This window comes from Xenopus laevis, chromosome 6S (assembly GCF_017654675.1).
Source record: "Xenopus laevis strain J_2021 chromosome 6S, Xenopus_laevis_v10.1, whole genome shotgun sequence".
NCBI lineage: Eukaryota > Metazoa > Chordata > Amphibia > Anura > Pipidae > Xenopus > Xenopus laevis.
This window is the reverse complement of record NC_054382.1, coordinates 16,365,579-16,376,669: the sequence shown is the minus strand read 5'-3', so window position 1 is coordinate 16,376,669 and position 11,091 is coordinate 16,365,579. Positions and strand designations below refer to the sequence as shown.

The following is an 11,091-nucleotide window of genomic DNA, read 5'->3' as shown; positions in this document are numbered from 1 at the left end:
AGTGCGGCCATTTCCGAAGTCCTGAACAGCCGAAATGCGGAAGTGCCAAAAGCCCTGAAGCGGTGAAAAGACCCGAAGCCACGAAAATAGCCGAAGTCAAACTCCGGAAGCAGCGAAAGGACCCGAAGTCACAAAAGGAGGCGAAGTTGAAGTTCTGAAGCCATAAATTCAATTCTACTGAACACCAATTTGTGTGTGTTTTTTTAATATTGTCACCAATGTATTATTACTCTATAGGCCCCTGCCACCAATGTTTCCTTTTAAAAAATATTCTTTGTGGCCACAATTTTATAGGGTTAAGATTTTGTAGGGGGGCCCTGACCACCAATTTCTTAAAAAACTTTTAAGGGGGGCCCTGGCACCACAGTTTTTTTAAAAAAACGTATAAGGGGGCCCTGACCATCAATAGCTTTTTATTAGGGATGCACCGAATCCAGGATTTGGTTCGGGATTTGGCTTTTTTCAGCAGGATTCGGCCGAATCCTTGTGCCTGGCCAAACCGAATCCGAATTTGCATATGTAAATTATGGGAGGGGAGGGAAATAATGTGACTTTTCATAACAAAAGAAGAATTTTTTCCACTTTTTCGTTTCCTGCCCCGAATTTGCATATGCAAATTAGGATTCGGATTCGGTTCAGTATTCGGCAGAATCTTTCACCAAGGATTCAGCCGAATCCCAAATAGTGGATTCGGTGCATCCCTTCTTTTTATAACTTTTTATAACTTGTGTGCGTGTGTGTGTGTGTAGGGGGGGTTACCTTTTTTAGCACTGATGTCTGTGTGTGGAGTGAGCGGGATCTGGGGTGGGGGCCCAAAAATGTTGTTGTACCTGTGATTTCTAATGTCAGCCCTGCAGGGCAGATAGGGATACTGAAGCTCCTCTGTGTTTGAGGCATGCTAGGTAGATAATTAGATTGGCAGTAAGAAAACCCTCCCTTTACCCATTGTTGTGACTGTTTTGGTCTACAGATAAGCAGATATTATGCAGGGGATTATTATATGTGCACTGAGAGTCTCATTTTCTGCCACACAAAGTGATTCAAACAATAGGCAAAAAGTATGATCAGCCTTATTCATTGAACTCATGTTGAACAAGGGGGCATACTTCCCCTTTAAAGGGGAACATCGTAAAGTATGTGATACAAACACGATCTGAATTATTGTAGAGCCTACCACGTTTATGCTCTAAAACACATTTAATCACAATAATAATATGGGTCTCTAGTTATTTCTAGAACTCGGGACCTGGTGGCAGATACTTGTTTTGCCGGGTCTATTAATGACTAGAGCGGCACAACTAATCTAACGGTTATGGAACCTTTTGCACATATAGTGATAAGCACATTTGACTCTACTTTTTCTTGCAAACGGTATGTACAGCAGTGCAGCGAAACGTGTAGGGCTTCTACCTGATCCTTTAAATACTGGCACATAAAAAAAGCCCATATCCTGCATTGCTCATTAGTCTGCACTTGATTCTGCATATACATGGCTATACACAGCCTTCAAGCACATGGAATTTTCATATGTCCAGTCTTAATGGAAAACTATAACCCAAAAATAATCACTTAGGGGCATATTTATCAAGGGTCGACCAACCGGAATTAAGTTGAAGTTTATTTTTGGTCGAATTGGTCAGTTTTCGATCGAACAGGTCCGTATTCGGCCGAATTCGAATTTTGCTAATCGAAGGAATAGCATTCGATCAAATTCGATTACAAGTTTTTCTCTAAAAAACCTTTGATTTTTCAAATAGGTTCTAGGAGGTTCCCCATAGGCTAAAACAGCAATTCGGCAGGTTTTAGATGGCGAATGGTTGAAGTCGTACATGATAAATGACAGTACATCGAATCGAATTTGATCTAATTCAATTAAAATTTGCAGCTCGATCCTATTTTTTTTTAAAATAAATTTGATTGGTTGTTTTTTTTCAGAATTTTGAGTTGATGTGAGTTTTTAACAACTCCAATAAACTTGAAATTCGACCCTTGATAAATCTGCCCCTTAGTGTTCTGTCAAAACCCCAGCTTCCATTATAGGCTTTTTTTTTTACCCCTTCTTTACCCTAATCCTTCCAATCTTCTCCATCATCGCCATGCCCCTATCCTGCTTTTCTTTTCTTGTCCTTTAAATCCGATATTTAGTTGTTTATTGGGGATGTGAATAACTGAAACTTGTATGAGGGGGTTCAACTAAAATCATATGAAAGCCGCACAGAGACCCCTGGTGTCTCTCCCTATACATCCCCCACATATCCTGCATGGAAAGCCGCTCATTAGCCCATTATAAGCCCACCATTCGCCCATTATTAGCCCATCATTAGCCCATCATAAGCCCATCATTAGCCCATCATAAGCCCATTATTAGCCCATCATTAGCCCATCATAAGCCCATTATTAGCCCATCATTCGCCCATTATAAGCCCATCATTCACCCATTATTAGCCCATCATTCGCCTCATTATTAGCCCATTATTCATTCACCCATTATTAGCCCATTATAAACCCATTATAAGCCCATCATTAGCCCATCATTCGCCCATTATTAGCTCGTTATTAGCCCATCATTCGCCCATTATTATCCCATTATAAGGCCATTATAAGCCCATTATTAGTCCATCATTCGCCCATCATAAGCCCATTATTAGCCCATTATAAGCCCATTATTAGCCCATTACATGGACCTGTTTGCCATGTCCCCCCTCTAACCAGACACAAGTTCCAAACACAGTAAATCAGCAATTAATGTTGATGCCGCAGACCTCACAGATTTCCAGGCAGCCATGCAGCGTGTCTCTGAACTGACTGCTCATTAGCTATGAAGGATTTAGATTTAATGTGTGTCTGGTTATACAACATCAAGCAGAATGTTTGTATCTGTATAACAAGCTGCATATGGTGAAGGGAAGTCTGTGGGGGTTGGGTTACAAATAAGTGGATGGCACACAATGTATGTGTCGCTAATAAGGAGAGCCCAGCACGACTTTAGACAACAAATGTGTCTGTAGAGAACAAGATCTGCCAATCACAATAGCCCTGCGGACACTTCAAGCAAACGTCATACTCACTGCCATGTTCTCTTCCTGTTTCCTTCCCCTTCAGAAAGGGGCGGCAAGTTATTGTCGTGGCAACATGATCTGACAGCTCAGGCAGCCAATCAGAGGCACATCACGTGTACAAACAAAGCACTCGGCTCTCAGCAGCTTCCCGTATGGGCACCTCACACAGACTAAACACACACATAACGTCTCATACATTTATTATGGATTACTAAGCTTTTCATTCTCTGCTCATGCTCTGGTCCCACCTGTATCCGTCAGACTCTTGTTCAACTACAACTCTCCTCAGCAGGACATAAGACATAGCTAAAGGTTCTTCTTTAGAGAAACCTGAAACTTGTTGGGTGTAATTTGTGTAAATCGCCACCAGCTGGCAGTAGATTTTTAATTGACTTAAGGGCAAATGTAATTAAAAATCGCAAGCAGCGTTTTTGCAAACGTTTCGGCTGCTCACAATATAAACTCATTCGCTGGCGAATACTACATGGATAAGCAAAGGTTTAGCGTTAACACCTACTCTACAGTTTCACTAAATATTTCGTAGCAAAACACAGTTTGCGATTGCGGAATTTTATTGCACTACGAATGTTCGCATAAAAGCCACTGGGTCGCCAACTTTGCGAGGAAGTTGTTGAGGTCTGTGATCTGTCAATCAAATACAAGGTACCGTTTTATTATTGCAGAGATCAGAAAGTTATTTTTTACAAATTGTAATTATTTGAGTACAATGGAGTCTATTGAGCCTTTCAGTCATTTTGAGCTTTCTGGATAACAGATCCTATACCCCAGTTATATCACAAATCTTTACTTGAATCATATCCACACATTTTCATCCATTTTGCTCCCTCCCTGTAGGTCTGAATCAGTTGTCATGGGCAGGGGCGGATTAATGCCTAGGAGGCTATAGGCTAGGGGCCCATAGTGGTCAGGGGCCCATGGGGTTTTTTGCAATTAAAAAAAAAAAAAGTCACCGTCCACCGCCTGCACCGTCTGGCTGTAGCTCAGGGGAGCCCAGGACATCGATTGTGGACGTAGTCTACCAGTAGATGCCGGTAATATTCCTGGTAGACCATGACCTGCCAGAAGTTAAAATGGTGATTTGTGGCTGAGACTTTGCGGGTCTGGTCTGGGCTCCTCCCGGATTCTCTAGCAGCCAGCACCCAGGCTTTCCCGTGGCAGCTGGGCCTGACAGCAGGAGCTCAGGATTTGTGTGTACTGGGAGCGGTGGAGAGGTGAGAGTGCGGAGCGGCTATGCAGGAGGAAGATGAGGAGAACATGGGGCAGGATCCCAACCACTGGCCCGAGCTGCCTGATCCCCCGGCCGCTTCCTCCAGGTACGGAACCTGCACAAAGCAATGTGACAGCAGCCCCGGGAAAGCCCTGCTCAGGGGCGGCAGCAGTTTCGTGAGTAGCGACCGACTACCAGCACCCTGGCTTCTCACATGGGTCTCCCCGGCCTATAACCCAACTATAACTGAGCCTGGGGTAGGGGGAGAGAGAGGGGGAGAGGGAGGGAGAGAGACTTAACTGACACCATAGGACAGGGGGACACACACAAAAGAGAGACAGCTAAAGAGGGGGAAGGAGAGAGAGACCCAGGCGTAGAGAATAGAGAGAGAGACTTAGGAGTAGAGTGAGAGACACAGGCGTAGAGAAGAAAGAGAGAGAGCCCCAGGGTTAGAGAGAAGAGCGAGAGAGTTGGCCATTCTGTGCCTTTTCAATATGGCGGTCGTGGGTATGTGGGGGTATACGGGGGTGGGGCCCTGTGGAAAGTGTTGGCTCTGGGCCTCACTTAGTGTTAATCCACCACTGGTCATGGGACAGAAGTCCTAATGCCATGATCAAGTCTCCTTCATACTCCTTCTTCCAAGTCTGATCCATAATCCAGGGAAGATGAAACTGGGAAAAATAATAAATGGAGGACAGAGTTGGAAAAACTATAGAAAAGAGTTTGGTCTGGTGGAGGAGTTGTTTTGGCCTCTGTGTACCTTTAATTCAGGGGCCTATTTAGGCTAAGGCCACACTAGGCGATAGCGCCGCGATTTGACTTGCGGCGACTTTTCGCCGCGACTTTTAAGCCGCAATCGCTGGGGAAACTTTTGCGCTGGCGTCTATGGGGAATCGCGAAAAATCGCCAGCGTAAAAACACACGCGGCGATCTTTTCTCTACTGTCGCTCGAAATTGCCTCGCTAGGCGATTTCGAGCGACAATAGAAAAAAGAATCACAGTCCAAATTCTGCCAGATTCTGTTTGTATTAAGTGCATTATTGATTTTTTAACTAGAAGAGGGGGATGGTGGTCAGTACGAATTTCAAACGAATTGTGTCCAATTCCTTTACGGTTGCTCTGTGCTGCAACTTCTACTTGCGATCCAAAATTGAAGAAGGAAAAGGAACTCCAGCAGAATTATTGCAAATAAACTCTTAATTCCGAAAGTTTATTTGCAGTTATTGTGCTGGAGTTCCTTTTCCTTCTTTAATTTTGGATCGCATTATTGATTTTTCTTGACTGGTTTGGCTTGAAGGCCTTGATGAACAGAGACCTTCACTTGTTTCTAGCGTTTTTCCCCATCAACTGAATCTGTGAATGTGCTCAGTGCCAGCATATGCCTTTGTTGTTTTCCCTTTCATGACCCGCCAGTGATATTTATCTCCAGTGTCGGACTGGCCAACCGGGATACCAGGAAAACTCCCGGTGGGCCCAGGTGTCAGTGGGCCCTATTGCTTCTGAACATTTGGCCTATTTCATGGTCATTCCCTATTTCTTTATGGGGAAAAATGCTTAATAATGGGAGAATATTGTATATATATAAGTATATATAAAAGACCAGGAGAATAAAGAGGTTGAGTGAGTAGAGGAGGAATAATAGTTTGGAAAGGTCCACTGTCTCAGGTTTTCTGGTGGGCTCACGGTTTTAGGTTTTCTGGTGGGCCCAAGATCTTAGGCTTTCTGGTGGGCCCCTGGCATCCCAGTCCGACACTGTTTATCTCTGGTCCCGGTTTACAAGGTGTTGGTTATTCCATCATCACTGACATAGCAGTAAATGTCATCAATTTTAAAGGAGACGGAAAGCTACCGAAGCAGTTTATTGCCAATAGATTAGCCACAATAGTGCAAGCTATAAGACTATATTTATTCTGGTAAATGCTTTACCATACCTGAGTAAACAGCTCTAGAAACTCTCTCTGTCTGTTTAGGATATCAGCTGCCATATTAGCTTGGTGCAACATCATTCCGGCCTGAGTCTCTCTCTGCTCACTCATGGTTCTGGGTTCAGATTACAGTAGAGAGCGGGAGGAGCAAACTGAGCATGCTCAAGCCCAAGCCCTGGAGGTTTAAGCTGAAAACAGGAAGTCTGATACAGAAGCCCATGAGTACACAATAGAAGGAAAGAAATGCTGTGTTACTTTAGGACTCAGAGCAGCATTACTTTGGGGGTTTACTGGTGTATTTATATAGACCTTTGTGATAAAGCTTACTTAGTTTTAACCTTTCCTTCTCCTTTAAAGAGGTTGTTCACTTAAAAATAACATTTCGTATAATATATAGAGAGCGATATTCTCAGAAAATTTGCAATAGGCTTTAATTTTTTTTTTTTATTTGTGGTTTTTGAATCATTAAGCTTCTTATTCAGCGTCTCTCCAGTTTGCATATCCAGCAATCTGATTGCTAGAGTCCAAATTCCCCTAGCAACCATGCATTGATTTGAATAAGAGACTGGAATATGAACAGGAGAGGCCTGAATAGAAAGAGGAGTAATAAATAGTAGCGATAACAATACGTTTGTAGCCTTACAGAGCATTTGATTTTTAAGATGTGTAGTAATATAGTCACAACAAGATGGGGCCAGTGACCCCAAGCTGGAAAGAGTCAGAAGAATAATAACACACTGAAAGTTAATTTAAAGGAATTGTTCAGTGTAAAAACTTGGTAAATAAATAGGCTGTGTAAAATAAAAAATATTTCCAATAGTTATTTAGCCAAAAATGTAATGTATAAAGGCTGAAGTGACTGGATGTGTAACATAATAGCCAGAACACTACTTCCTGCTTTTCAGCTCTCTTGGTTTTTCACTGATTGGTTACCAGGCAGAAACCAATCAGTGACTTGAGGGGGGGGGGGCACATGGATCATAACTGTTGCTTTTGAATCTGAGCTGAATGCTGAGGATCAATTACAAACTCACTGAACAGTTATGTCCCATGTGGCCCCCCTTATAGTCACTGACTAACTCAGAGTTAGAGAGCTGAAAAGCAGGAAGTAGTGTTCTGGTTACTTGGATATTGTGGGCTTACTAATGAATGGGAAAGAATAATAGAATACGGGACGAGAGTAATAAATAAATTGAGGCATTTGAAGTTTTTCTTTTCGGAGGTTAATTTGGTTTATTTTATTGTAATATATAATAAGCTATTTACTATTGGATGTAATGTGTGTTCATAACCAGAATACAAGCGAGAACATAAATACATGTATAATATGTGAAGACCATAGAACATCCTCAGTGAAGTATATACGGAATGTACCGTGAAGAAAATCTGTTGTGGATACCATATGGAAATTAATAAAAATTATTGATACAAAGTAGAAAGTAAAAATGGGATTTTATTTTTTTGCCTTTACATGCCCTTTAAGTGCCTCTTCTCCAGTGTGAACATCCCCAATTTGGCCAGTCTTTGCTCATAGCTAAGATTTTCAATACCTTTTACCAGCTTAGTTGCCCTTCTCTGGACCCTCTCTAATACAATAATGTCCTGTTTGAGTGATGGAGACCAAAACTGTACGACATATTCTAGATGGGGCCTTACCAGTGCTCTATACAGTGGAAGAATGACCCCCTCCTCCCGTGACTCTATGCCCCTTTTATTACAGCTCAAGACGTTAATTGTGTGCAGGTGAATTTCCATGGTTTGAGGCTGATCAAAAAGTAAGAAGCAGCAGGCCGGATACTTCAGACATTCCAGATACAATCAGCCTTGAGCACAAGGACACAAGTTTACGCTTCTCACCGCAGCCAGACGCGTGATACAAAAGCCACAACAAGGAAACGAATTACGATTGTTTTTGAAGTTTTTTTTATTTAATAAATAACTTTCCGTTAACAGTATTGTAAAAAGTGAAAACCTGCTAAAATAAAAAGGCACTTAAAAAAACAAGATTGTGACAAATATGGGACAGAGGCCATGGAAATAGTCGGCGAGTGATCTACTGAATGGCCCGATGTTACAGCAATGTCTTTGCTGAAAGGCTTTACATGACAATGCTGTGGTGTAAGTTCAACCAGGGCACAAACTGAATGTAAACGGCAGATTGCCGATGTACATAAACCGACAGCAGAACAAAAGGATTAAAGGGGAACTAAGGCAAAAACGAAAATTTAATATGAGCTTCGTCATACTGAAATAAGAAGTTTTATATATACAATCTATGATATATTCTGTACTGTTTCTGAAATAATCAAGTTTATCTTCACTATTCCTCTCTCAGCATCTGTTTCTCTTCATTCTCGAGTTGGGTGTCAGATGAATGATCCAATATATCTTATTCGGGAGCGCCACATTAATTGCTCACTAGGCTCGGTGGCCCGGTTCTGGCCCACGGCCCCACGGTTGGGGACCCCTGTATTAGAGCTCACTCAAATAACTGATTCCATTACAAACAAAATCTAATAAAATAACTGTCTTTTCCACAAACTCTGCATGTAGAGAGACATAATGTCTGGTGATTTGAATAGAGTGAGCTCTAATACATCTTCTAGGCAAAAGGAACCCCCCTATAAGATATATTGGATCATTCATCTGACACCCAACTGCTGCATGAAGACAAAATGAAGAGAAACAGATGCTGAGAGAGGAATAGTGACGATAAACTTGATTATTTCAGAAACTATGTGGAATATTTAATTGATTGTATTTAGAAAAAATTCTTATTTCAGTATGTTGAAGCTTATATTGAGGGTCAGATTTGTTTGGTCAAAACTCCGAAGACGATTTGAGTTTTAATTTGAATTCAGAGATTTATCATACTCTGGCCCTTTAAGAACTTGAATTCAACTATTCGCCTACTAAAACCTGACAAATTATTGTATAAGTCAATAGGACAGGTCCATGGATCAATTTGGTGATGTGTGCAGCCTTCCTGGCATTCCAGTTTTTTTCTGATAAAAAAAATAAAAAAAACTTGAATTGAGTTTTTACATTTGAATCGAGTTTTTCTGATTCGATTTTAGTTTTCGGGTCGATTCAATTCTTCCGAACCAAGAAAATTGCATTTTATTTAAACGTTTTGATTGGTCGAATTTATGGAAGTAAAATAAAAAAAACAAAAACTCGCATGAATTCGAAATTCGACCCTTGATAAATGTGCCTCCAAATGTTTATTTTCGTGATAGTTCCCTTTAATGAAAAAAAAGAAAAAAAAAAGGAAGCACCAGATTTCCGAAGTACATACACATAATCGGTCGTAAGGAGATTTAAGGCCATGTGAGGAGGTGATTTTTGGCAAGATACAGAAGTCAGGCAGCAAAACGATATCGAGCTGGAATTTAGCATCTAAGAAGCAAGCTCACGGCCCATCTATTTATTATGTACATTATTTATAAAATACTTTGCCTTTTCTTACTTACTCACACCTGCTTTGTCTTTGCCCAAAGACACATAGAGACCTGCTGATCACGCAGAGAGAAAGTCTCACGTATGCGATGTTACTCGCGTGTAAATTCCAGCCCTGATCGTCCAATGGTGAAAGGAATAAGAATAATAACAATAATACTCTGATTGGCAAAGCTCTTAGCGATCAAACCTTCTCCTTGCAGACGGACTCGCAATAACGCACACAAGCACGCGCACAATTAAACAAAAGAAAAAAAAATTACACCAAGAGGAAAACGTTTTTTTTTTTTTTTTTAACAAGAGGAAGGGGATGAAAAAGGCACGATGTGACCGTATGTCCTCCATTAATTTTGTGGCCTCAACTGAACCCAAGATCAAGTGACAACAAAACATTATGGCGAATAAAATGTTCTGACAGTCCTGTGGCACCAATTAGACGTCTGCCCTCGCGAGCAGTGAATTTTCTCGATTTCTGTCCGTTGCCAAATTCTTCCATGGTTTCTATCATGGGCATCACTGGGGCCTTTTTTGTTCCAAATAATGCTGCGTTGCATACAGTGTTGTGGATCGGACGCCTTCCTCATTTCCCCTCGTATTTAGGATTCACCACGGTCGTCACTGCGCTCTTGTAGATGGGATTCTCTCCCTGTGAGATGAAAAGAACACATTGTGTAAACGTATGAAATAAAAAGGAACGGGAGAAACGCTCATTTCATGAAAAACTACACAGCAAACCAACGCTGATGCAAAACAATCATTATAGGGGTGATCTCCAAACGGGGAAAGCTAAAACCGCATAACATGGAAGGTGCAGAAACGCATCATAGGAGCACAGAACCTGTCAGAAGTCGAAACTGTTATATCCGAATGTTCCTTCCATTACCTTAAGCCCTGGTATAACTATCAAGCATGGTAGTAACTTTAGGCCAATGGTTGCTTTTATTTTAGATGTGTGAGACAGTTTCTAGCGAGTTCTACCAACAGAGCCCCGTACCCATCCCAGCCCCCAAGCCCCACCCCAGATCCCGCCCATTCCAAATCACAGTTAAAAGACCACACAGACATCAGCCGTTAAAAAAGGTACCCTCCCCCCCCCCACATACACAAGTCATGAAAAGCTATTGGCGCCAGGGCGCCCTTACAAAGAATATTTGCAGGGGCCTATAGAATATTAAAATAATACACTGGTGACCAGGGGATTAAAAAAAAACAAAAAAACACATTGGTGTTCAGGGGAATTGAACTTGTGGTTTCAGGACTTCAACTTTGCCTCCTTTCGTGACTTTAGGTCTTTCCGCCACTTCGGGACTTAAATTTTGGGTATATTTTCACGACTTTGGGTCTTTTCGCTGCTTCTGGACTTAAATTTCAGCTGTTTTCGTGACTTTAGGTCTTTCAGCTGCTTCAAGACTTCAATTTC

General features: G+C 41.7%; 1 protein-coding gene and 1 long non-coding RNA gene across 5 annotated transcripts in view; one reads left to right on the top strand and one right to left on the bottom strand.

Moving 5' to 3' along the window:
- The first annotated feature begins 3,253 nt into the window (after positions 1-3,253).
- On the top strand, positions 3,254-9,966 carry LOC121394993. The gene is made up of 2 exons (XR_005962165.1): positions 3,254-3,722; positions 7,933-9,966. It is a non-coding gene; the product is annotated as an uncharacterized LOC121394993 (long non-coding RNA).
- itgb1.S (integrin subunit beta 1 S homeolog) overlaps positions 8,119-11,091 on the bottom strand; it is a 34,063-nt gene continuing 31,090 nt past the window's right edge. For 2 of the 4 annotated variants that reach the window (XM_041567110.1, XM_018268655.2), the window contains one exon: positions 10,203-10,317. Coding sequence is in view for 2 of the 4 variants with exons in the window: in XM_041567111.1 (XP_041423045.1) it covers positions 10,252-10,317 (66 nt within the window). In the remaining 2 variants the exon portion in view is untranslated. 4 annotated transcript variants of the gene reach the window in all.